This window comes from Chiroxiphia lanceolata, chromosome 3 (assembly GCF_009829145.1).
Source record: "Chiroxiphia lanceolata isolate bChiLan1 chromosome 3, bChiLan1.pri, whole genome shotgun sequence".
Classification (NCBI taxonomy): Eukaryota; Metazoa; Chordata; class Aves; order Passeriformes; family Pipridae; genus Chiroxiphia; species Chiroxiphia lanceolata.
In genome coordinates, this window is record NC_045639.1 from 6,094,368 (window position 1) to 6,121,634 (window position 27,267).

Genomic DNA, 27,267 nt, shown 5'->3' on the forward strand with positions numbered 1-27,267 from the left:
GTTCCTCCGGAAATGTTATGGAAAAAAATACTGTATTTATTTTGAGTTTTTATTAGTGTCTCATTTCCAGATGAAACAATAACATGAACCTTGCCACCTGCTTCTTATCTTGTCAACATGCTTTGATTTGCCAGTAATAACTATGTCAGTGACACCACTCAGAGAGGGTTCACAGATTGACCCTACTTTCCTTTTGTAGGTGACCCATCTGGTGACTGCAATATATTATTTAACCTGAATTGCATGCTTGAAAGTGGTCACCATTTCTAGTCATCTAAGGTATTGAAGGAAGCTTTCTCTCTGTCTTTTTGCTCTTGGATTTTGTCTAAGAACATTTCAGTACATCTAAGATTATAGCTGGTGTTACTTATTCTTTAGCTTTTGCAGAATGTTTTTAATGGAAGACTTGTGTAACCTTGACTTATTCTCGGAAAAAAAAATTAACGTATTAAAAGATTTTTTTTCACTGGCCCTGGCTTTTGTTGGAGCCTGTCTGTCACCAAGACCTGTATAAACAACCTAAGGAAAATAGCCTCATAGCGTGGATACCCTCTTTCTTTCCTCCTTTACCCTGTTGTGCTGCCTCAGCTCTTTTCTCATCACAGTCAAACAGATTTGAAAAATTCTGAGTTAAATATATATACACATATACTTTCAAGTGAGTTGGGAAGGCTCTGTAAGAAAGGTCTTACCTTTTTTAAACTATCATTTGTCATCTCCATCCTGGATAAATAGAACAGACTGGGTTTGTTTCTGTGCAGATCACATTTCAAAACTTTTGTTGTTATTGTGTGGCTGAGCTCAAGTGGTTTGAAGTAGAAATGCAGTGAGCTGCAGGAGCCAAGGCTGTAAATTGCCTATGGGGTCTTAATTCAAGAGAGCACTTGAATATATTTATATTTTCAAGCTACATGACTTTGAAAGCACTGTTCTGCTTGTGTGCATTTAAGTGGCTGGCATGTTTGAGTTTTACCAACATCTCTCTTTGAGAAGGATCATTCCACTGTTTTCAGAAGATTTCAGAGGGAGGGCAAAACAAAGAAGACACAAATGAAAGTGATTTGAGTGATGTTTGAAAGAATACATTGATGGTGAAACTGTCCTTTGTGCTCTTCTGCCTACACTCCTCCTCTTATAATTGTGCAGGCTGTGGAGTGGGTGTGAATGCTGTCATATCAGAATGTTGTTGCAGGTAGTTTGCTCTCAGAATAAGTTAATATGGATGTTTAAACATGGTTAAAACTGATAAAAACAGTGGCTGACATTCCTAGGTTTGTCTTCCCTAAAAAGATTAAAGCTTTTCACTCCATTTTTAATTCCATACTCTTTTTAAATGATAATAAGAAATCACTTCCTTTGTAAACAGTGTCATTTTAGACATGTTTCTGAGGCTTTTGTGGGATTTTGAATGTGAAAGAAAAATATTTTCCTTTTTTAAGACCAAGCTAGCTATTACCCCTTAGGAGCAAGATCTTGGAGCTATAGGTAGTAGTTCTGTGAAAGCATTAGCTTATTGTTCAGTGGTCAGAAAGCAAATCAAACACTAGGAATTATTAGGAAGTGAACAGAAAGCCAACCACAGAGCCTTAGTATGCTGCATAAAGCTGCTGTTTGCTGTTGTCTTGAGTACTCTCTATAGTTCTGATCAAAAATATTTAGCAGAACTGGAAAGTGCAAGAGAAGGGCCAAAAGGATCATCAAAGGCCTCAAACAGCTTCTGGGTGAAGAACTACTGAGCTTGCTGTCCTCAGCTGTCAGAAATGCCTGTCATCTGCCTCAGAAAGAGCCTGAAGGGAGAAATTATAGAAAGCTTCAAAATGATGTGTGGTGTGGAAGAGGGGTCAGGGTTCACTGTTCATTGCCTCTACCACTGCCAGATCTACAGGGTGTTGTATGAAGTTGGTAGAAGGTTTCCACCTAAATCCGGGAGGCCACTCTCCACACTGGAGGCTGGCAAACTCGAGGAACTCTTTGCAAAGGAAGCTGCAGACGCCAGAACTTTACACTCCCTTGCATTCCAAGGGACACTGGCCAGATGCAGAGGAGAGATCATTGATAGTAATTAGAAAAACACAAAATGTTGTCTGATTCAGGATGTACTTAAGCTGCAGTTATTCAGAAGCTGGGATACTACTATATATGTTTGTCCTGCCTTCGTTCTACCCCGGACATCAATACAAGTGAACTGTCAGATGAAGGATTATGAGCAAAAGGGACTTTTTTTGTGTGTGTATGGTACGTTTTGTACTAGTTGTTTAGCATTATTTAATGTAATTAGTTGTTTAATATGAATTTATATTATTAATTACATGCCTATGGCCATTGCTGGACAATTGTTAATAGTGAACCTGTTGACTAGCAAATCATCATACAAATTTGACTTGAACTAGGAACACACACATACTTCTATTGTTATGAAGCTGGGCAGTATTTACAACAAAGGTAGCACATGAGGAACTAATGAAGCAGTAACCTGGCTGTTTTCAGTGTTTCTGAGTACACTAAGATTAGAAAGGTATTAAGGGAAGATACTTAAATCAACAAGAAAGAGATGCATATAAGCCTGGGGCATGTCTTCTACGAGCAGTAGCTTGGGTGAATCTGTGAAAGTAGTTGTTTGCAGATGGTAGGCAGAAGGCAAAACCCAGTGATGATGGGTCTGCTTAGAGGGGAAATGCTTTTCAGTTCTGTGTGGTATGTGGCATGACAGTAGTCCCTGAAGGATCTTGGTGGCAAAAATTTAAGCATAAATAAGATCGTTCAGAAAATTTCAGAACAGCTGGAGATGTAGAACAGAGAAAGGTCCTCTGGGTCAGAGGGGCAGGCTGGGAGGAAGGATAGGACCATTCACCTGGAATGGTAAGAGTATTCTGAGCACATCTGAGACTGGGGAGGTTAAACTTATTAAAGCCAGAGGAGAAGATGCTGCATTAACTGTGTGAGATGCCGTGGGAGGATACAGTGAGATCTGCACCTATATCTGACAAAATTGACCATGAGCGTTATTTAAATTAAAACAGCTTTTGTCAGCAGCAGTTTCTCCTGTAGGTGCAGAAAAGGTTGATTCCCCCCCCCCCCTTTGGCTAGTTCATTGTACATCCTGTTTTTTCATGTCCTGATTAGTTGAAGTTTTGTTTTTCAGGAATAGACCTTGGGTCTGAATCAATAATTCTTAAATGTTGAAGGATTTAAGTAGCCATCCAGTACCTAAAGGTGGCTACAAGAGAGCTGAAGAGGGGATTTTTGCAAGGGCATGGTGTCACAGAACAAGGGGGAATGTCTTTAAAGTGACAGAGGGAAGGTTTAGATTAGATTTTAGGAAGAACTTCTTTACTATGAGGGTGGTGAGGCACTGGCACAGGTTGCCCAGAGAAGCTGTGGCTGCCCCATCCCCCTCAAGTGTCCAAGGCCAGGTTGGATGGGGCTTGGAGCAACCTGGGCTAGTGGAAGGTGTCCTTGCCCATGGGAGGGCAATTGGAACTAGGTGGTATTTAAGGTCCCTTCCAACCCAAACCATTCTATGATTCATTCCATAAGTAACTGGACACCAACTATTCGAGTAACTGGAGTGTTCGGAGCGTTAGGGTATTTATTGAAAACTACCCCCAAAAAGTCTCTGTACCACGTTTTATGTATGATAATCTGCCTCTCAAAAGTGTTATTTTTTAGCTTAATAAAAAATGCTGGCAAATAGGAATCTAAATAAATTTGATGTAGCATATATTCCCTCTATATAGTGGAAAAATAATGAAAGAATGACAGCTTGAATGTGAAGTCCTTTTTTCCCATGCAAATCAATGTATTTTTATGACTGGAGTGGGAGCTGGCTACTGTTGGAGACAGACTCACAAGCCTTTTGTCTGAGCCCGTCCTGTCATTCTGTGTTTACAGTCAGCCTTTTCTAAGCAACATAACTGAAAATTATTGACAAACAAGCAAATTAGTCTCCTGGTTGCTGCTTGCAGATGATAATAAAATCAGTAAAGTTACACTTCTTTTAAGATAAGGCAGATTACCATGCCCTGAACACTCCTAGGCTTAGCACCGGGCTGGTGACAGGACTGTCACATGGACAGCTGGTAGTTCCAATGCTCTATTTATCTAACTCCCCATTATTCCTTATGGAGATGATCTACGTGAGTAACTGGAGCAAATGTATCATTAGTGCTACTTAAGCAGCCAAGCAGGATTCCTGCCTTCTGAAATCCTCCTGTGATTATGCCTTGGACCAAAAGACAAGATGGAGCCTGCAACAGAACACTTGCAGAGTGATTCACTCTGGAGGGCATGGTTAGGAGATCACCCTTTAACACCTGATTTGCACTCAGTTGTAGGGCTTTTTGTTCGTTAGAGGTGGGGATTTTTTGTTCGATTGTGATCTGATTTCCAAAAGGCAGATCTGAAAATCTGTGCCAACATTTAAACTACAAAAGTAGCTCTGTCCCCTTCACTTCCTTCTGTTGGGTTTTAAGGCCTAGTATAAATTTCTAGCAACATTTCAAGAAGGTAAAAATATATATTTCTTCATTCTTTATGTCACTTCAAAGCTTTAGTTAGGGCTTGCTTGTTTTAAACTCAATACTGAACAAACACAAATAAATGGTCCATTTTTCAGTTAAGAGAAAGAGATAAAAAACTAATGTTTCCATAATTTACAGTTTCCAAGTAGGAGCTTAAGGAAAAATACAGCCACATAAATGAGAATTTATATGTATATATATATATATATATATCTCATAACCTTGGCTACTTTCTGGTGGAGTATGGTATAAATTAGGAAACATGAGAGGAATTTTCTTTTGTCATTTCCTACTAACATCCTTTTCCTACCCTCTCATAAATAACTTGTCCAATTTATGATCAAAGGGTCAGGTTTGTTCCTGGTGTTTCACCATTGCAAAAGTATGCTTTGCAAAGCAAGATTAAGCTCTGGATAGTCCACCTCCTGGCAGGTAGAATTGAAGGTGTCCAGAATAACTTAAGGGTTGTGTGACTTGTTTAAAACCTAAAATATCTCCTGTATATGATGTTATCTATGCAAATATTTAGATACTTAAGGTACTGCCATCCAGGCTTTGGCGTGAAGAAGTTGGATTTAAACATAAGTTTTGTTAACCTTGTGTTTTTCTAAAATGAAAAAAGAAACAAAACCAGAAAGATCTCAACTAAACTGAAGGTTTTGTTAAAATGAATCTACTTTTTTTTCTGAGAATCGGTAAATAACACAGGTATATCATTAGATCTGTAACGCCCACAGCATCTTTATGGTATGAAAGCCCTAAGAGCTGGTAGCAATGTTAAGAAAACTTGAGTATTTCCTTTCTATCAAACGATTCCTCAGAAGCTACCTATTTTGGGGCTGTTTTATGCACATGCAATGTTAAATGAGGCAACTACATAACACTGCTACATAACACTACAGTATAATTCTCTCTCTCTCTTGCCAATTTCTCATTCTACAAGTTTAGGCTTTGCTCTGGTAGTGGGCTCTGTAGGACAGTTGATACCATTTGCATCATCCACTCTGGAAGCATGGTGTAAAGAAATAATACCATTTCTACATCTTCTGTTTCTTCATCCTTCTATAAATAGCTCATCCAGCCTTGCTTTTGTAAAAGCATGTACGCGTTTCAGTGATACTATTTTTTCGTCTCTGACAAATGTCCTAGCAGGGTGAGTTTGTGACCTTAAGTTTCAACTGTGACAAGGAAGTTCAAGTGTTTTGTTCTGTTCCCCACCCTCCTAAGGGTGCCTCTGACAAACCTTCATTTTCATAGCATAATGGCTCTTATTCACCTGGGTGAGTCACATCAGGGATGCACAGGATTCCCAGCTGTTCCTTTTCTTTCAGTGACTTGTTGCTTATATCAGTTTACTCCTCCAGCTTTTGTTTTAACTTGAGGCAAGCAGGGATTTTCCTGTCTTCTTTGGGTCTCATAATTCCAAACATAAAATTCTATTACAGGATCCTGTTGCCAGTGTTAGCAGTTTAACCAGTCTGTGTCACTAGTGCATAAGAACCTGAAAGACTGTATTGGGCAGACTAACCAGTGGCACAAACCACCTTGTCCAGGCTGAAAGTGTCAAAACTAAATAATGACTGTGGACCATGGGAAGTGCATTTTCAAGCTTTATCTGTCTAGTAGACTGACAGTGACTTTGAGCCCAAGAGTATGGGTAAGCCGATGACAAAAGCCTGTCAGAACACAGTGTGCTTCATGTTCCCTGTCACCAGAGTGCAGTGACAAGTTAATGGAGGGAACTGGGTCATCAGATTTTGAAAAGGAGGGGATTTGCTTTGGGAAGAGAAGTGTGGGAATCTGTGGAGGTGGCTACCATTGTGAAAGTCCACTTCTGATAAGATCTTTGATCTTAATGCCTATACAGTCTTGGGTCACAGTAACTCCTGCTGTACCGTAGTGAATTCACCTGTTCAGCAGTGAGGAAAAACTTTCAAATTATTTCATTTTGTCTCCTAAAGACACAGGTACCTTTCTCTTTTTGTTTTGTCTTAAATCTTTCCCAGGAAGTTGGTGTACATTATTTAGTTGTATCCTCATTTGGTGGATCAAACCAAGCTGTAGTTGGCATAAAAATCAGAACAGGTGGAGGATGGGAGAAATTTCTGATGTCCGTGCATGGGGCAAGTGTAGAAGCTATCTGTGTGTACAATGTATTAATAAAAATGTATCCAGTGTATCACTTCATTCATCAGAACATGATGGTGGTCTTGAATCTAGCACAAGACAAGACATTTTAAGGGCCATGATAACCTCACTTGACACCTCTAAGGCTGTATTTAAGGAAGAGCAGTGTAATTACTGCCTTTCTTATGTAGCTTGAGATGTTGATGGTGAGTTGTTTCAGCTTGTGCCAGTTCCTTTGGATCAAATTTGCATCTGGTCTGGTCGTGCTGTTTATGCTTGTTGCAGGGGTTGCTGTGACTGGCTGGGAATTCTAGTGGAACAAGCCTCATCCCAGCAGAACATATCTGCCCCCTTGTTTCCTCCAGTGGAGAGAAGTGATATAATTGATGCCATTTACAGTGTCCAAGGACTGACCTATACTGGAGATTAAATAAATGATTAAGTAAATGCATAATTTATTAAATAAATACCCCATTTACTTTAAACCTGGCAAAATGCAAGCTGATATGCTTTATCACCTCTGCTCAGTGTATACAGCTGTCATGGACCTCCCAGTGTCAGTACTGGTGTGTATTGTTTTGCTTCTACAGCATCTCATCTCCCACCTACACTATTGCCATGACAATTAAGGTAATTCAAAACCAGGGCTCATTTTGCAAACCTGTGTCATTCAGGTTTTTGTTTTGCAAACTGATTCCAATTTTTATTCTAGGATTTGTAGGCAATAGCAATGTACAATATCATCTCCATTCAGTCTTGGGATTAGTAAATAATAAGTAGGGATCGGTCACTTTCAGAATGTTTCATAATCACAAAATCAATAAAAATAGGTCCAAAATGTGCTGTTCCTTTGTGGGTCATCTAATAGATGCTTTAGCAGAACAATCTGTATTGAGTCAGGCTTTTCTTGTTTGTAAAAACAGAAAACATATGATGCAACCCCAAAAAGCAATTTAACTCCACCCCAGTAGCGTCAGATTTATCCCTGGAAAAGTCAGGGACAATTTTGTCATGCCTTAAAATGCCTTCCTTGCAAAGCACACACTGCTTGTCTCTCGTGCTTTCACAATCCTCCTTCTAATTCCAGCTGTGACCACAGTGTGGTTTGCTTCAAGCTTCCATTTCAGACTTCGTCAACTTTTTGTGTGCTGATATCCCTCAAGTGACAAAATAACATCTGCAGGGAACACTGAGGCAGATGGTCATGCTGAAACTCTTAATTGTCCATGAGTGCTGTAATCAAGTTGAAGACTAGCTGGGGCAAATTTGCAGAAAAATGTAGAACTAGCCATAGAAGTACACTCTGAGACCAAGGCTTACAAGTTCAGACATAGATTCTCACCCGCATTTCCAGTGAGCAGCTCAGCTCTGAAGCACTGTGTAGTTTTGTATTTCATGAAGCTTGGCTACTAAATGGTGGCTGTGTGCAGAGCCAGCATGTATCCAAGTGTATCTTGGAATCTACAAATTCAAAAATTAACCATCCTCAAAGAGCTTCATGCAGGGTCAGCTCACATCTGCTGGAGGCTCTGCAGAGCCAGATTTTCTGTGTCACGTTGCCTAACTTCTCAGAGCACAGAGACAGCCCAGCTCCATGTACAGTCAGTGTGGTACAAGAAGTGCAGAGACACTCTCGAAGCTCTGCCAGAGTTAGCTCAGGTCTAGCAGAACCCAGGCGGGCTCTGTGCAAAATGTGTTCTTTACTGGCCATGTAAAAGTTTTTTGCAGAAGCCATATGATGCTTGCTCCTCATCCGCTGGCTGTTGGAGTGTTACCTGGCTGCGTGATAGATACTTTGCACATTCTTTTCCAAGTGAATGTCATTCCTACATTAGATATTTAATGAGAAAAAGTAATGAAAACACTACTTCACTCTACCCTCTTAGTGTTGTTGCTGAAACTGTTCTTCTGCCATTTATATTTGACTTTTTTAATGAGCTCTCCTCCATGATGAAGGTAAGATCATCTTCCTGACTCATCATTCTTGTTGAGACGCTCCAGCCAAGCTTCTGTGTTCCTCCATTCATCTCCCTTTGTCCATCACAGTGAACACAGCTTTCTTGTCCCATCAATTGTAATTCACTTTGCCTATATTATTGTGACAGCAGTTTGTGCAGTGCAAGTGAGGTAAGGTATTCACTTGCCTAATTTTTTTCTTCTGTTCCCTGATTTTTTTCTTCTGTTCCTTACTCACAGGGGAAATGCTCAGTCAGAATCCACACGCCACTCTCTTTTCTTCCCCACAGATCATCCTGTAAGAGTTCCTTCTGCCTTGGTACCTGCAATGCACAGCCAGGCAACCAAAGACTAGAGAGCTGACAAGTTCAGATGATTCCTTACTGTTCAAAGCTATTTGTTATCTCAGTCTCTTAGCACCACTCTTTTGTTTGCTGCATTTTGTATTTTGTCCTCATTCTGCTGTGAGTTGGGCAGGAAGGATACTGCCTTTGTTGGGTAGTTGGAGCACCTTATTTGTTTGGAGACTTCAGGCACTAATATTAGATAATTAACATGCAATAAAGAAGGCTCTCTAGTGTTGCCTTATCATTTATGTTCGTTGCTGAGAGGAAGGAAAGGGGAGAGTTATCATCAGTTATGGAGAGTGGAATAGCTTTTACCTTCCAAAGCAGAAAAATATGGAGAACACTTTTGTTTGTCTATCCATGTAAAATCCTAATTAAGGATTTTGTATACATATGTAGGCACTCAACAAAAAATGGAAGAATCTTGTCAGTGTTTTTTGTTTTCACATCCAGAGAGAATTTAAGAATCCCTAAAATGTTTTCCCCACATTTCCTACAAAAAAGGAGGTATTTTTGTCCTCTTTGCAAGGGAGAGAAAAAGTAAAAAAATTAGTCTTCAGAATAAACTATGTCAAAAGTTGTTACAGAAAAGGAAAGGTTTTTGCCACAGCAGCTGCTTTGCTGCCTTAACAGCTGCAGTATTTATTAGTATTGGTCACAGCTGGTTTGCACCCTTGCTTTCTCTTGCATTACCCCACATGCACAGGATACAAATGAAAAACCTTCATTAGAACTTAATGTCATATAGCTTAATAACACACTTATAGCCTGTTCTTTTGTACGTTTTGTGCCTTAATAACTTTCACAGTTTAATGAGATTTAATATTCCCTGTGCTTATTTCTGCAGGCACCCTAGACAAACATGTAGAACTAGAGAAACTTGTGGCCACGTTCCTTGGTGTTGAAGATTGCATGGTGTTTGGCATGGGCTTTGCAACTAACTCGATGAATATTCCAGCCCTTGTTGGAAAGGTGAGGACTTCCTAAAGGAACAGGTAGAACAATTGTTTATTGATTGTTTTAACTACTGTTGCAGAATTCTGGGTGCTCACTGAGTGGAAAGGCTTGATCGAGGAACAAAACTTGGTATCAGGAATGTGTGAGTCACAAGGCTGATGACCTTGTGACCGTAAATATGCTCCTTCACCACTTTTGCCAGTGCTGAGTGTTGGTATCAAACATATCTGATACCTATTTAAGGATCAGGGATAGGGCTGTTTAGCTCCTCTTAATGAAGTTGCTTCTCCCTAAAAAGTAAACGAACGTTGTATCCCTTGACCAGGCGTTGTGGGAGGAAGTATTTGGGCTGCTTGCAGAGATATTGCCCAGCTGCCTGTGGTGAAAGATGACTATTAGGATAGTTTTTACAACACTTTCAGAAAACAAAAAGCACAGTGCTTTACCATTTCTGATGAACAGAGCTCCAGCAAGCTCTGCCAAGAAAGCTGGCAAACGCAAGTCTAAAGTCATGACCATATTACAGAAGTTGAGTTCTTATTTGGTGCTGAAGGGACTTCATCTCTGATTTGGGATAACTAACACAAAGGCATGAATATCCATCATCCTGTCAATCCTGGACATCACAAGCAGAGACACTGTGCTGGGAAAGCTGGGAGCTCCTCCTTAGTTCATCCAAGTGTGGAACAGAATGAATTCACTTTGTGGTGTATGATCAAAACTTCTGAAACAGCAGCATAGAGGTGAAGACACTTCTTCACTCACTGTTGAATATGAATGCAGCTTTTGCAAGAGATTTCTGAAATATGTGTATACAAGTGTTGGGCAGGGAGAGCTGCTTCAGCTGCTCAGAACATGAACTTCAGTCTGCAGTGGTGCTGGAGAAGTTGTCCAGCACTTTCAAAGGGAACAGATAGTGAGAATTAACAAAGGTAAATTTATGAAATTGCAAAGGTAAATTTATGGAATTGCAGACATACATAATAGCTTAAGATACTTGTCCCTTGCTTATAATAATTTTCCCTCACTTACCTGGCCTTATGTGGAGACTCAAGCCTCTGTCAGACATGGGATATTTAGATAAAAGTGGCACAAATAAAGATATTACTGGATGTATGATATATATATTTAACAATTCAGTGTATATTATTATACAATATTATTATATATTACAGATACTGTGTAACTACCCTATGTTTGGGAGATTTTTTTCCTGTGTTTTCCTCTATAATTAAGCCTAGCAGCTACATTTTCTTGTCAAGATGCATATACACTTACTATTAGTGCTTCATACCAATCTCTAGGCAGACTGTGTGAGTATCTCTCAACCTAGGCCTAATCCATGATTCCAAAATAAGTATTTACTTAATGTTGTGTTGCCCTTTGGGTAATGAAACCACAGCACGAGATGTTTAATAGAAAGCAGAGCTAAATTAGGGTTCAGGCCTGAATTTCAACTGTGAGTCCTGGTTCCTGTTGATGTAATATACAAATTTACTTCTCCTGCATTTCTATTTTAGTTTCTAAAAACAAAATGAGTTTTCAACTGAGTTAATTAATAAAAAGTATGCTCCAGGTCAACTGTAAATGCGTTACCAGAGAAAGGCTCCTCCTAGTGCCTTAACTTCACTCACATCTTAATGGAGGTGGGACTTACAATCTCTCCTGATCTCATTTCTGCAGTGGAAAGTGCTGATGTCAGTCCAGCCTTTTTTTTTTTTATTACTCCTCCTTAAAGTACTACTGTCATACACTTTATATATGGGGAGGTGGCTGCATTTTCCTTACAACTCAAAATAGACTGTAGAGAGGTGATAGAGGAAGCAACACCTCTGGATTTTACTATAAAACAGTCAACCTTCAGTAGGGTTATTTGCTACTTTTCAGTTACAGGAGAAATTTGATCCCATGAACCACCTGCGAATGTGCCTGAGAATCTGACCCCACAGTTTCTGCCTGCCTTTGTGGTGCACCCTGGCACCTTCAGAAAAGTGGCAGAAAATCCAGTTCATGTTTGATACTTACAGCTTAACTGGTGCAGTTCTTTATCACAGATGTGTGTTTGTGCTACCACACACATGCACATGTGTCAGCAGCCTCCCAGTTCATGCAGGTACTTATTGTGCTCCTTCTCCACAGGGCTGCCTCATTTTAAGTGATGAGTTGAACCACACTTCTCTTGTTCTTGGTGCGAGGCTTTCAGGTGCCACTATTAGAATCTTCAAGCATAATAGTAAGTATTGAAGTTGGAAAACTGTAGACAGAATTGTTCACACCTCAAAGGCAAGAATGCTTTCTTTCAGTGCTTACTTTGCTGTCAGTTCTCAGGCAGAAAGATTAACTGTATAATGTTATGAGTGATTTCTGATGGGAAAAAATAAGAGTGCAATACTATAATTACTATTGTGTATGATTTGTGTCATCAGGTTGGACCTTAATTTCATAATTCAGTGTCATCTTAATCTCGTTACTGTCATTCTGAATGACTGTGTGGTGTCATAAAGGGTTTATCGTTATTGTTATTATAGCTCAGGCAGTAAAAACACACTTACAAAAACATGCCTCTGTTTCCAGCAAGTTCAGTGCAACCAGAGTTCCATTCACATGGCATTACTTTGAAGCAGTTACTCTGAATTTCCAGGAATCTAATACCAAAGATGTAGATGGTTGTATCAAAAGCATCATCTCAAATATTCTTTGAACTAGAATTTTAGTATAGAAATCATGCATTAACTTTGCAATCATATAGTTATCTTCTAAAATGCTCATGCTTTTTAAGTTTTATTTAGTTAATGCTGCTTTGGTTACTGTCAGAGACATTGGGACTGCCTTTGATGACAAGTTGTTCTTTTCCACCGTTCCCTATTGCAATTCCCCTTTCCATCCTCACTGCTGCCACCAGGTCGTGATTGCAACAGAGGTTTAGAAGCTAGAGAAGTGGTGAGGAATAAGAAGAGAGATCTGATTACCTTTGTAAATATCTAATACAGTCCCTTCTCTTTATTAAGTGTTGTGTTCAGCCCCAAGGGGAGCAAAAATGCATATGTTGTAGAAGGCCTCAGGATGAGCTGGAATGAAAAATACACTGTAATTATAATGTAAGATATTGTTATAATTAATATCTATTCATAATTTGGGCAAGAAGCAATTTCTGAAGATCATTCAAGAATTAAAGGTCACCTGAACACAAATATTTTTACAAAAGTAATTATTCTTAGATTAACCTGTAGCAAAGCCCAGCTTGGTTCACTTCCACAAATCTGGATACACTAAGCATGGTTTTTGTACCAGTTTTGGGGGGCTTGTTTTCTTCTGTTATTCAAAGCCTTATTCCATTCAAAATCAGGTTTACATCACATCTTGCAGGATGACCTCTCACTACCCAAATCCAAATGTTCTTGGTCTCTCCATTCATCCACGTTGCATGCAGCCCAGTTGGCTTGGGTCACTTCCACAGCATGTCAAAAAACATTCCAGTTTGAGAAGTATATTACTGTCAACTATGAAGATATCACCTGGAGCTGTTATCCTCACTCTAAGGAATTTGGTCTCTAACCATCCCTCACTATTTCATTCCCCTCCCCAGAACCTGATAGCTAAGCAGCCTCTGCTTGTGCTTATGATAAATTAAAGCTGATGCTCTTTTGAATAACGTGTGAACCTAAAAATAATAGTGAGCTATCCAAAAAGCATTAATCCAGCACTGGAAAATGTAGACAGTTCCTTTAAGGGTCTCAGCAAACCTCAGTGGAAACCCATCCAGAATGCTTTGGAATAACTCATTGGTTTCTAGATTAGAGATCATATTTGCCAAGGACAGTCTTGTATGCCATTGCTGAGACATCACCTTAACTTGTTTTCAAAATGAAACTGTGGAAACTTTTGCAAATACTGTTTGGGATTTGAGAGACAGCTTTTGTCATCACAGTTTTGTGGGCTTTGAGCCTGAACCTAAGCTGCATTTAGAGAGCACTTCATGTGGAGAAGCTTCACACACTTATACTTTCTCTCAACCCACTGTGTCTGTTTGTTAGTTCTGTAGTTAGAAAGTTCTTTCTTTTAATATTTCCTTAATCATATCCAGAAGTTACAGATCACCAACAACTTCTAAAATCACATGTGCAGAGATGTATGTCTGTGCCTTTTGCTTTGGAGGAAATAGGGTGTGTATAGGAGGAGATAGCAGTGGAAGGTGTAATCCAACAGGACTGCCTTTGTAGGATGCACAAAATGAAGCAGACAACCTTGTTCTCTGTGGATCTGTCAGGGAATAATGTAATACCAGTCAGTACAGCAAATTAAAGACATAAGTGACCAAACTTCCAGCTTGGGTTCGGAGGGTTCTTTTCAGTTAGACAGATGCTTGTTTTGTTAGATCAGAGCTGTGTTGCTTATGCTCCCAGATTATCCTTCTCGCTAATGTGTGGATACATAGCATTTATCCAGGCATACCCAAATTGTCAGACTATGTTAGTGCTGTCATTGTCATGCTTATGAACAGCGGAATTGAGCCATTCTCCATGTGACACTGCTTGGTGTGAAGGCAAAGTTCCTTCTGCTGTTTTGGCCCTGTGCATGAATAGGAGACTTTGCACCTTGAGTTACAACTTGTAGATCTCTAACAAGCATTAATTTCAGCATCATCCTTTTTGTTACTTTTGAAAACCCTCCCCTGTTCTAGTTAAAAAAGGCAATACCCTCCACCTCTTCTTTCTAAGGACAAGGGATTGATGTATGTCATTTCATATACAGAAATTAATGACCCTTTAAAGAATCTGGCCCCAGGCATCAACTGGAGGGAGTTACTGTGTCAAAGGCATGGAGAGAGCCCTTTGATGAGCAGCTGGAACAATTCTCCAGCAAGGTACAGAAACACACTCACTCTCACTCTGTTTTATCCTACACTAAAGACAAAGCAAGAGATGCCAGTCAGTACCACCACTAGTGCCTGAGACATGCTTGCTGTGCAGGAGCATCGAAATAAACTCAGATCAGGCAGCAGATTTGGAAGTTCCCTTCTTGCTTTGAGAATGCAGCTTGGGAAATCAGCCTTTATTCCATGCTCCTTATTGCTTTCATCAGGCTCTTGAAATGCTGTGTAATACCCTTGATAAAACTGCCTGGAACATATTTACTTTGGCTCCAACTTCCTTGGTTGCGTGGGTGTAGAAGAGACACTGGGAGAAGGGTGAGGTGTGAATGTTTGTTGCAGTTATTGTAAATGGGGGGGAATAATTATGTAACAATTTAGTGAAGCAATTATATATTTTCTGAACTAGCTGCTTCCTGAATATAATACAAAAAAAATGCAGAGATTGTGTGCTAGTAACCTCCCTTTCTAACAAGCTTGCAGATCTCTCTCCTTTCCCCCCTGTTATGGAAAAACTATTTTTCAAAGAAAAATTACAGGAAACTTTGTTCTATGATAAAAATATTTCACAGAAAAGAGAGAAAAATCTACGATTTTAAACTTACTACTGAAGCACCTTCATCTTTCAAAGGCTATACTGTGTCTAATTCTGTAAAACGGTGGGATTTTATTTCAAAGCATATAATTTTTAATACTGGATTGATTTTTCATCCTTCAAAAGTAAATAATTACACTTTTATTATTAATAAATAATTATTTCATGAGTAAGACAAGAAATAATCTCTACCTATTACATTAATTATATATAATGTAATTATTATTCTTACAAAAGTTAATGAAATTCTATTTCAGTAAGCGGGTAGCTATCTTAAACATGACACTTTTCATAAAATATCTCAATAGTTTGTCCAGAACAGGCAAAATATTTAAACCTGTATGCCTGTCCTAGTAAAATAAAAGGCATCCATTTTGACAAAAACATTGCACAGGTGTATGAGAAGGTTTTCAAGCCTGAAAATGAATAATAGAACAAAAATGTGCTGTGGACCTATAAGTCTGTTTGTATTTGGATGTAGGAATGTGCCCTGCATCCTGCCTGCCAGTGAACAATCCCTTCCTTGTAAACAGACAGGAATTTACAGGTCCGGGCTGAGAGAAATGCACAGGCACACACCTACAGATCATCTGTGTGAGAGAGATTTAAGAGAATATTTCATTTCAGCCTCATAACTAAAAAATTACTGAGCAGGACATTCCCTTCCCGTGGGCTCTCATTAGCTCTGTCTCTAGTTTTCACCCTGCCAAGGTTATTACCAGTATGGCACAGGGGTTTAGGTCTTTTAGGGACTTTTTCTATTGCAGGCATTTGTGAGTTTTTGCAGGAGCAAGCAGCAAAGCTCAGCTCCCTGGAGCCCCTGCACTGATGAACTGATCTAGGGGATTTAATTTTTTTTAAAAAATTCTATTTTAGGACCTCAGTAGTCCTAAATGTATGTGGTAGTGTTTTAGTGGTCTAAAGTTTTTCGGACCTGCCCATAGAACATCTGCCTTTTATCTTTCTGCTGTGGTGTCATCACCATTCAAGTTACCATTTCCCAGGCAGTGATTTTTTTAAGAAACTAGGACAGAGTTGCATTCCTGCACTAGGAACATAGGCAGCAGCATGGTCCAACAAACTAGTATGCAGTGGGAGAAGGTGAGAGGCTAAAACATCTCCTCGCCTCCGTAGCGATAGGGACCTGGCTTTGCTTAGTTTATGTGCCAGAAGGTGTGTCTGATGTTATCCTCACCAGCCCTGGGCTCCAGGGAGTCTCTCCTACCTTCTCCAAGTGACATGCAAGAGGGTCCTTCAAGCTATATGGGGGCTAAAGTCAGATGTTTTTATTTCCTGGCTCAGGGAGAGATTGTTATATTTAAAAGCCCTTTTACAGGACCTCTGACTTTTATCTTGGTTAAATATTAACCAGAATCCCTTGACCCTTCCAATAAAACCTGAAAAGCAAAACCAAATATTTAACCATTAATCAGCTTGTGATTTTATCAAGGGGTCTCTGCTGCAGCAATTCTGGGTCTTATACTGGTACCAGGTGTTCCTTCAGTGGACAGATGAGGGTGTTATGGACTAACTACATCTGTTCTTATCAGCCTCTATAAGAGGCCACTCTACAAGGCTTAGGAATTGTTTGTTCTTTCTAATTCCACTACGTTTTCCCCATGTAGCATCGATTGAAGTCCCGTTTTCAGGTTTAGATTTACCATTCCATGAAAAGTCTGTGGGAATGTTGTTACTGGGCACAGAATTCAGGCCATGTGGGGAAAAGTATTCCCAGTTCTCTTCATTGCAAGGGTACTTCACCAAGCAATTGGAACAAGTGATCCTGAGAGGAGGGCAGGCAATTACAAGGCACAACCAAACACATTGATTAGGTGAAAATCCAGCATCTAATCTGCTGCTTTAATCCACCTCTGAAACAGGAATTAGGGTAGTAGATTCCTAATTCCTCCTTATGCACCTTTTCAGTGTTGTGAAAGTACTAAGGGGTTTTATGGGTTCTCACAGAGCAGGCCACACTGTGTCTCACCTAAAAAATCCACTGCGCAGGCTCGAAGGGTAAAGACCCTTCCCAAATCTTCGTTCGCGAAGACTGGCCATACTACTACTATACAGAGCAGGTAGTTGATGACAGAAGTGTGTCATGCAAGCATGAGCTGTTCAGATTTCCATACAAAATACGGTTTCCTGCTTTGGGCAACATTTGTGAATTTATGTTAGTCCCATTCTGGCATTTCTCAGTCTCCTCAGTCCAATTATTGCTTTGGAGTTCAGATACGAGTGCCATGAGGACAGTTACCTGAAGGAGCTGCAGTTACTACTGAAGGAAATTTAAGAGGGCAGAAGGCCCTAACTTTTCAGTGTAAATGTATTCTCTAGCTAAAAAGAAGGAAAGAAGATGGGGGAAAAAATAGTGGAAAACTCTCAAGTGCCTTTAAGCAAGCAAGCAAATAAAATAGGGGAAAATGAAAGAGACAAATAAACATGTAAAAATTAGCAAAATATCTCTTTGGCTGCAAAACCCAGGCCCTAACTTTTCAGTGTAAATGTATTCTCTAGCTAAAAAGAAGGAAAGAAGATGGGGGAAAAAATAGTGGAAAACTCTCAAGTGCCTTTAAGCAAGCAAGCAAATAAAATAGGGGAAAATGAAAGAGACAAATAAACATGTAAAAATTAGCAAAATATCTCTTTGGCTGCAAAACCCAGAGTTTGCAGTGGCTTAATCCAGGACAGTTCCTTAATTTTTTTTTTTTCCAAAGGTGTAAGTGGCCCTTGAATTTCTGAAGTGAGGACAGCTTATAGCTGTTATAGAGCAGGATGAAAGGCACATTACCTACTAAGATTTTGTCCTCCCTGGAGCCTCTGGCCACTATCAGAGACAAGATTATTGCAGCAGATAGGTGGACTGCAGCCTAATCCAGTTTGGCGTGTCTTTCCTTGTGACACATGCAGACGCTGCCTCAGCGAGGAGACCGGAATATCCTGCTCCAACCACGCTGTGTCTGCGTTTGCCTTCTCTGATTTGAGAAAGCCATGTCTGACTTGAGTGTGAACAGAGAGCTTTCCTGAGTGAGTGCCCTTTGCTTTCACAGAGATCTGTGTTTGTTGAGGGGCAGGCAGGGGAATCTCAGACTGTTATGTGGCTGTAGTGATCACCACTCCGACCACCCCATTCCAAAGGCAGAGATTCCTGTGTCGCCACAGAGTCTGCAGGAACTTGAATGAAAATGCAGAACGGGAGAAACTGAAAATCAGAGTTACAAACACAAAGTGAAAGAAAGAATGTGACAAGAGTAGTAGTAGCCTGTTTATTTTAATTAAGCAGGATTCAGCTGACATCATGTGGGAGACTTCCAGCCCACGCAGAGGAATGGTGACAACATCCCCAGCGTTGCAGTGCAAGGATGAGGGGTGGAGACACCATGTCTCCCTGAGCATGCCTGGGAGAGGGCAGGGGCCCTTCCAGGAGCCTGGTGTCCCACCTGCACTGGAGGCAGCATGACACACTGCCCAGGTCCAGACTCGCTTCAGCCCACTGGCACTTGGTGTTCTTGGTACTTCTGTTGAAGTAACTCTGAAAAATCCCATACAAGGATTATGCAAGTCCACTGATGCACTGACAGATCCACTGTCCCCTCTTAGGAAACTTTATCCTCCATATCAAGACAATATGCCATAGGTAAAAGGTGGAAAGTGAGACACTGATAGATTTGTGGTTTGAGTAACTGATCAAGAGAAATTCTTACCACCCACTCCTGTGCTGGTGAGCAGTTGTTTACCATTGCCACTGGAAACTCTGGGCTGGTGATGGTCAAACCAGGAAGGACAGTTATTTTCCCTGTAACTGGTTATTCAAGATGGACTCGTGCAACTGATCATCTCAATGCCCCAGTGTTTCTCAGTCTAACTATATTTAATGGGCAAATAATTTGATGTCTGAAAGTCACCTGGGGTTGCACTCTTATTTTTCTGGCCATTCAGTATATCCCACTTTCTGGAAAGCACACTGTGTCTTCACTTTGAAGAGCAGAAGCAGCCTGTTGTGGGGAATATAAAAGGTTCCAGATTTTCTCCTCCTCCCTATTTCCATTTTCCCAGTGAGGCACTACAAGCCCAGAGTTAAAAGGTCATTAAAACTCATTTGCACCTGAACAAGTCATGTTCACTGTTCTGGCCTAGAAAGGGTCACCCATACATATTTTTCAGAATGAAACATCAAAAAGAAACTGAGATAGCCCTGATCCTGCAAACAGACATGTTCTTAGCCTGTATTCCAGCTGGACTATGTTACATGTAAAGTCAGCCAAGCTCATCCCTCAGAGAGGTTCCCCCCTGTCTGTGCCCTCGTGTACCATGGTAGTTTGGACAGAGGATCTATTCACATCCATGTATTTTTTAAACAGTTATTGACATTTCACTTTTCTCTATCTCCTCGTTCCTTTTTTTTTTTCTCCCATGTGAATGTGTGTTAAAACAACTGCATCTCCAAGCCATGCTTTTATCTCAGAGGCAAAATGGCTTTGCTGAAGTCTAGAACCAATCTGATGGACATATAGACAAAACACTGAATGGAAAGACCCTGTGTGTTTCAGAATAGGGTTTCAGAGGTCCCAAAAGGATTTAGATGACAGTGACATCAGTAGAGAATAATTCAGTGGAGAAAAGGGGGCATCCAAATTTTACTGTGAGGGAGCATTCCATTATTCCGGGGGAGCCCTTTAATGCTCAGAACTTGAAAGGATTTCTAAGTGTTAGCTACTCCAAACAAAAGAGAACGTGAGCAGCTGCAAATGCTGAGCTGGGTTATAACTTTCCCTTGTAAAGCACCAAGGAACTTTTATTTCCTTGATTGCCATCTAGTGGAAACAGTGCTGTCTGCATTACATCGTTCCTAACACCATTTCCATCTCGGAGTTCGCTGAGCTGTGCAGGTGATTGCACCACTGAGATAAGGGGCAGCTGATTTTCTCTGCTTTGTAAAGTACAGCAAGGACTTGCTAGATCAGGAGATTACACTGGAAGGTGCAGAGTGGCAGAGGTGTTGCTGAGACCTTTATCTTTCACCCACATCAGTACGTTACCAGCAAGAGGTGAGCATCAAGATGGAAGCCATAACGTTGTCATCTCTCAGGTCACAGGTTATTCATGATGCACACAGCTGGTGTGCAAATGGCCCCATCCAGTCGGGCCAAAACCAAAGTGTAGATCAATATTAATATTTCTAAGCTGTATTTCCTTCGCCTGGGACAATTGCATTCTACAGATTAACTTAGTACTATTTTATAAGGTTATAACAACTGTGTTAAGATGTGTTACTGAAACAAATGGGGTTATATCACAAAAAAGTGCCACTGACTTTTTCAACCCACAGTTTGAGCTGAACTGTAGTGTTCCTTAAAAGACTCAGTAAAGTGTTCTTTGAAAACATTTTGAAATGTCAATCCAGATTCCTGAAAAGTACCAGAATAATTCATTTTGGAGAGTGTTCATTCATGTGGAGACACCGGAATGCTGGTTAGATTACAACTCTGCAGAGAGTCACATTTGGCCTGACCCTTATTCCTGTGATGTTTTTTCTTACTTCTTCCATGTTTTTCAAAACTTCAATGGCTTTCCTTCAAGAATTGTATGAGATTACCCACACTCAGCCCTTAAGAAAGCAGCTAAGTGTCTAACATTGTTCCAGGCCTCCTTGTAATAAAGTCCCACCAGTGCCAAGCATTTTGGCACCAAATCAGTGTATCCATGCCATGTGCTTATATCCACTTGCCTCCCCCTCTCTCACCAGCAATCTTTTACTCAGTTTCCTTCTTGAGAAGGACAAGACTTCTCTTCCTGCCACCCTGATGAGCTTCATGCAGCCTTGTCCAAGCCTTTGCTGAAGCAATGCATGTTACTCATGGGCCTGTCGTTGGAAAGCAACCAAAACTTCACTATTCAGAAGCCCTGAGACACTAAGAGTATCAGCAACCCCTACAGAGAACTGCTGGCAATTAGCCTCAGTACTTAAGCAAAGTGATTCCCTTTTGCCTTTAAAAATAAATATTAGTTTCCCAGAATAGTTGCATAACTGGAAGCTTTTTGTAACTCTCCTAGTCACTAGACTGTATTTCATTAAATCAACTGTTGGGTCTTGCCTATTAATAAAGCAAGTTCATCTTTAGGACAAATTCTTCTTTTTTAATGTTGTCTTTTTCTGTATAGGAAAAATAGCACCTAGTAGAAAATTGAAAAGTCCTTTAGAAAAATCTTTGTTAATGTTTTTCCTTCCTCCTTTTTTTTTGTTTTTAAATAAAGATATGCAGAGCCTCGAGAAGTTGCTGAGGGATGCAATAATATATGGGCAGCCTCGCACCCACAGGGCATGGAGAAAAATTATCATCCTCGTGGAGGGCATTTACAGGTATGTGTGTGTTTTAGAAAGATGAGTACCCTGTCATTTCTGAGGATAGAATGGTATACTGAGTGAAGGGAACATTGACTTTAAGTATCTGAGGGAAATCTTAATGAGATTGGAAGTTAAAATAATGTTCTGTGATCTCATAAATACGTTAATTTCCATTATATCAGTCTGAACCCTGGATTCTGTAGCTCCAGTGGGGTGTTCTGAATCTTGATTTAGCAAATCACAGGGGAGTGGGAGATGTATTGAGAGCAAGACAGATCAGCTGGTGTTTGTTGTCACAGATGTGATAAAATCCATGGAGCTATAGTAGGTGAGTTCTGCTAAGTGAGTAAGCTGAGTTTTCTAGAGTTGTTATGCATGGGCAGATCAAAAGACAGCTACACTGAATTAAGATCTGTGTGCCCAGTTCTTACCCAGCTGCTAGAATCTAAAATCCCGAGCTAAACTTAGGCTAAGTGATATCAGCACCTTTCGGGTAATTAGTGCTGGATATAATAGACTCACACTTTAACAGAAAAACAATTAAAAAATTTCAAAAAACAATTAAAAGAATTAAAGAATTATTTGGTGGTATTCCATGTAGCCCTAGTCCCTGGAGGAATTCGAATGAGAGAGGTGCCTTTGAGAATCCATCAGATAATACTGGCATCAGTAATACCATGCAATTATAGGGCATCCTAGTCAGGTAGCTCTGGTTCACTCTTGTGGTGCAGTTTACACCCAGAGAGACAAGCAGTCACTAGAGTTGAGCAGCAAAGCAGTGGCACCAGCCAGACTCACCATCCTGGGCTGTTTTCTCCAACCTCTCCAGTCAGGAGAGCGTTACTGGGAAGGCAGCCATGGGGCTCGTGGATGGCATGGAGGGGGAGCCACTGGTGGGTAAGTTGGAGAAGGAAAAGGCAGAGATCATGAAGAGGAGGAAAGGGCTCAAGAAGCAGTGTTTGTACAGTAAGGTTTTCAGGTATCTAGGCAAGGCTGCTGCGGTGATGACAGGAGGGGAGGAGCAGGAGAAGGATAATTTGGGGAGTAGAAACACCTGCCCCAAAGAGAAGGGAACCAGAAGCTCTCATTCACAGGACATGACATGGTTTATAAAAGCAGCATTAAACTTTATATGTAGGGATCGTATCCTGTGTTGCTGAAACACAGCCAGGCTGGATGGGCAGTCGCTTATGCCATTTTACTGTGAAATGCTGGCACAGTTGAGCCAATTAGCTTTTTTTGTAAGAAATCTTTTACAATCTCATGTCATCACAACTTCATAGTTGTCAGTGCTTTCTTTCCACCGAACATTTTCCATCTGCAAAGAGACCAAATCAGTCCTTATCTAAACACCTGTCAGTCAGAGCTGAAACAGGTCAGCAGCGGATCAGCTGATCCAAAGCAGGCTGAATGTGTCCTTTCAACCAGAATAAACAGAGCAAAACTGCAAATAAACATCGCTTGGCACTACTAAAAGAAAGCTCAGATTTAAGGGCTTTGATCATGCAGAAATTAAGTGGACCACCAACATTTTACTGACAAATATCCCCACTGGTCACATGGCTGGCAGAAAAACCTCCAGCTGCTGAGTTTTGTTCACTTTTAAATCCTTTACCCTGAATATTGACCAGGAGAGAACAAGAAGGTAGATTGGTGACACAGAAGCAGAGATCATTCCAAGCAGTGGGACAAACCCACTGTCAGATATTTACTATATTAACTATAATATAGTAAATATTATATATATTTCCAGATTTAGGTTTGATGTAGAGTTTTCTTTTCCTCTAGTTTTGCAGTTGGTTTCAAAAGGAGATTTCATTTTCCAAAGATCAAAGAACCTTCTGTTGGAATGCAAAATAAAAACATGTTAAAGCTCAGAGTACCTCACTGAAAAAAGGAAGCATAAAGTTCCTTCAGCTCCATAAAGGCTAAATAATGTTAAGACCACTTGTGCCCTGAGTGTCTACACTTCTGACAGGCATAAAGTAGAAGAAAACCAATGCTCAGCTCTCTGATAGTCTCTCGTTGGAAACCAGCCCTAGCAGTAGCTGAGTTGGTTGGTTCATTAGTTGTTTTCATAGTCCAAGCAGATCAGAAATTGCAGAGTGTGGTTTGGTTGTAAAGCAAGTCTGCTCTGGCTGCAGGGTCAGTGCCACCACACCCCACCGTGCCATGTCCCTGCCACCACTGCCAGCCCTGGGCACTGCTGGGAACAGACTCACAGCCCGGGTAGTCTAATCCAGTCAGTAGCTAAGAACATTTCATAGGCAAAAAAAAAAAAAATAGCTGGAGAAAGACATATTAGAAATACTCTTTTTGTGTGCATGTTCTTTCCTTTCTTGGCCCACACTTGTTGAAAGACTAAAATTTTCCAGCCCCATATTGGCTAATGTTAGGTTTTCTTGAAGGTTTGCCAGATGACAAATTAACATTCATCAAGAGGGTTTAAGGGGAGGTAGAGTGTAGTTAATGTATTCTTCTTACAACAGTTAATACTGCTTTTTTTTTTTCCATAAAGGATTTAAGTTATGCTTCAGGGACAGCTAATACAGAATTTAAATAACTTGGTCAAAGCCATTCTCCAAGTTAAAATATCTTGATTTGCAAGTTTGGTTTGGCAAATTTTTACAGAAATGCTTTTTCCAGAGATGCAAAAGAAAACACTAAGCTTTCCATCTTCAAAGAAATATTGTTATATGGGACACCATAGTCTTAGTATGGTGACGTTTATGGTATGGAAAGAAATTTGCCTTCTGTTTCCATTAGGAGTATGTTAAAGTGTTTACACTGCACATAAGCCTGGACTTACCAAGTGGCAAAATTTAAAAAAGGTCATTGTTAGCCAACACGAGCATTTCTGGAAATCAGACTTGTGTTTGAAACCATAAGCCACAGATTTTGCTTGGTTACAACTGAAGGCAGAATTGGCCCCTCAGCTTGGGAAGAACTCAAGCTTCATGTCAAACTAATAGCAATAAGTATATGTTTGTTTGCCTTTAAATGTCTCTATTATCTTAGAAAGAAAAAAAAACCCCAAACTCATCAGAAGTAAATATAACTACTAGTGAAAGCTGGTCCTTAACTTGGACTAGCCTAGGAGCAAATCTATTCCCTTTGGGTTCCAAACTGAGGGAGACCATCTCACCATCAATCTTCAGCACAAAAAGCATGAACAACTTTTGGCAGTGACCAAGGCACAAGTTAAGCTGACTTGCTAAATCACATTTTTATTATTTGAATTCCAGCTAATGTTTTCCTTGGCTTCTCCCATTTCCAGTTCTGGATTAATCAGTTACTGTGTTCTTACATGGTCCATGGTAGGCTTCTGCTCTCTTCCATGCCTATTTACTTAGGAGTCAGATAGGCCAAGGCCCAGGGCAGGAGTTATGGGGCGTCAGAAAATGATCAAAACAGTTTGTTTTTCATTTGTTTTTTCCCTGCTTTTAATTTAATTTGGGTATTTTCCCTCCCAGCTAAGAAAATAGCTCTGATCAGTTAGATATTGTCCAGTGCCTTTTCATGTGCGTTAGAAGTTTCCTTGGGATTCAATGCCAATAGTGTAGGAAATTTATCAGGGTTATTTCTTATTTCCTGGGATTAAGTGACTGGGACTTCCAGAAAAGAATGAGGTAGCATTTAATGTCTTTGGCCAGGGACCAACGTTGAAGGTTAACATTTCTATCATTTCAGTGTATGGAGTTGTATTTGAGGGCAGAGTTGGAAAGTTTCCTTAAAATTATTGCTCTAAACTACAAAACAGAGATTGTTGTGTGAATGTACAACGTTTGTGTAAGAAAACAGTGCCTACAGTAACTATTAAAATGGAATGAACTGTTAAAATTGGGAGTAAAAGGCCAGGAAAGGAGGGATTTTCCCAATTACAAACTAGCCTGAAAGGGGAACAGATAAACTTTTCAAATGTTGAAAACACAGTGGTACTATGGGGCATGTTTAGAGATGCTGAATGATACAGTTATGAAGTAGATAACAGGTTGAGTATCAGTAAATTAGTTTTCATGACAGAAAAAAAAAATAAATTGGAACTGTGGTAGCATAATAGGATGTAGAAAACTCTTTTCCCAAGAAGTTTCAAAATGAGCTGGACAAAAAAACATCTTGTCAAGTTGAAACCTCTGTTCCAAATGGAGTGACCATCACAAGTGCATACCTCCTGTCTCTCAAAGCACCTGCTCCACAATTCATCAGCTGCATCAGAAAGAATGTCAGTGGTCTGATAGGGATTGAATCAAGTTTCAAACTTCAGCATTCCCAAAACTTGGGATTATCTCCTCATGTCTGGAAGTAGGTTCAAACTGAGTATGTACTAACTCAAGCTTTTGTGCCTCTCCACCAAACAAGAGTGATGAGAGTCAGCTGCAATCTAGAAACTTTTCATCCCTGCCACCAAGCTAAGAAATTTTGCTACAAGACAGGGTGTCATAATAAGAACATCTGGCTTAGGCAGAGCCAGTTGATGTTCATTTGCATCCAGGTTTTTTGATGTGTCCCGGGTGCTTGAGCAGATCTAGAAACAGATCCATAGGTTTGTACACAATAGCTGTTTGTACACAAAGCTGAGTGACACAATCAGACTGCAACAGAACCATTACACTTCACTTCTGGCTCTCTGGTTTAAGCTGAGTTGACATCAATATTTACTGAAGAATTCAGTAAACTTTCCATTTGGGCTTCCCAAGGGATTTTGTGAAGTGAGTTTTATCTTGAAGCAGTTCTAAACAGTGTTGTGCATATCAATGACCATCTGCCAGGGTCAAAAGAGAGACCAAGAGCAGAGCACACAGCAAAACAGGTCATCCTTTCCATCAGGAGGGCTGAGGCCTGTTTGAATGGCAGCACAGAATGCATGCATGAATCCAGTAGCACTTTATCTATGGACACTTCAAGGCCATGTTGGGATCTCTGTCAGCTGTTATAACATTTGTCAGCTAGCATCTTTCCAGAGCAGTAAGTCAACTCTGAAACTGAATACAAGTGCCTTGGTTTGCTTAGAGTTCCAAGAGAAATCTCCTACTCATGAGTAAGAAAAGTTTTCATTAAATCTTCTTAATGGTTAAATCTTGCAACAGCCATGAACCAGCTCCATGTATTCTGGGATTTAGCACAACTTTGTTCCCATTCCACAAATATGCAGCATTTTTAATTTACCATTTTTACTCTCATATTTTTGAAGTTAAATACTGGCTCTCCCATCTGAATCTCCATGAGCCACTAAAACTAATGATGTCCATATACATGTGGGAAAACTGTTATTGTCCTTCTCTGCCTAGCTGGTCTGCCCAAGCTTTGCTGGAAGGTGGAGGGTGGGATGGCTGTTTGCTTCCGTCTAGAGAGGTGCTCCTTGGCACTCTGTCCACACATCCACCCTGCAGACTGACCAGACACAGCTGAGAGCTGCCAAACACAGCAGGTTCAAGCACACCCAGTGGCTCAGGGTAGTTTTTAGCTGACTAATGCTTTGACTCTGGGCTATGTGAGGACTGTGGGCTCTGCCCTTGTATTCATTAGGAAAATAGCTGTGGTGGTTCAAG

General features: G+C 40.3%; 1 protein-coding gene across 9 annotated transcripts in view; it reads left to right on the forward strand.

Moving 5' to 3' along the window:
• The window catches only part of SPTLC3 (serine palmitoyltransferase long chain base subunit 3), a 125,146-nt gene that overhangs the window by 49,060 nt on the left and 48,819 nt on the right, over positions 1 to 27,267 (forward strand). For all 9 annotated transcript variants that reach the window (XR_004356348.1, XM_032684159.1, XM_032684167.1 and 6 more), the window contains 3 exons: positions 9,798 to 9,922; positions 12,047 to 12,140; positions 21,628 to 21,733. Coding sequence is in view for 8 of the 9 variants with exons in the window: in XM_032684159.1 (XP_032540050.1) it covers positions 9,798 to 9,922; positions 12,047 to 12,140; positions 21,628 to 21,733 (325 nt within the window). In the remaining variant the exon portion in view is untranslated. The remainder of the gene's footprint in view (positions 1 to 9,797; positions 9,923 to 12,046; positions 12,141 to 21,627; positions 21,734 to 27,267) is intronic.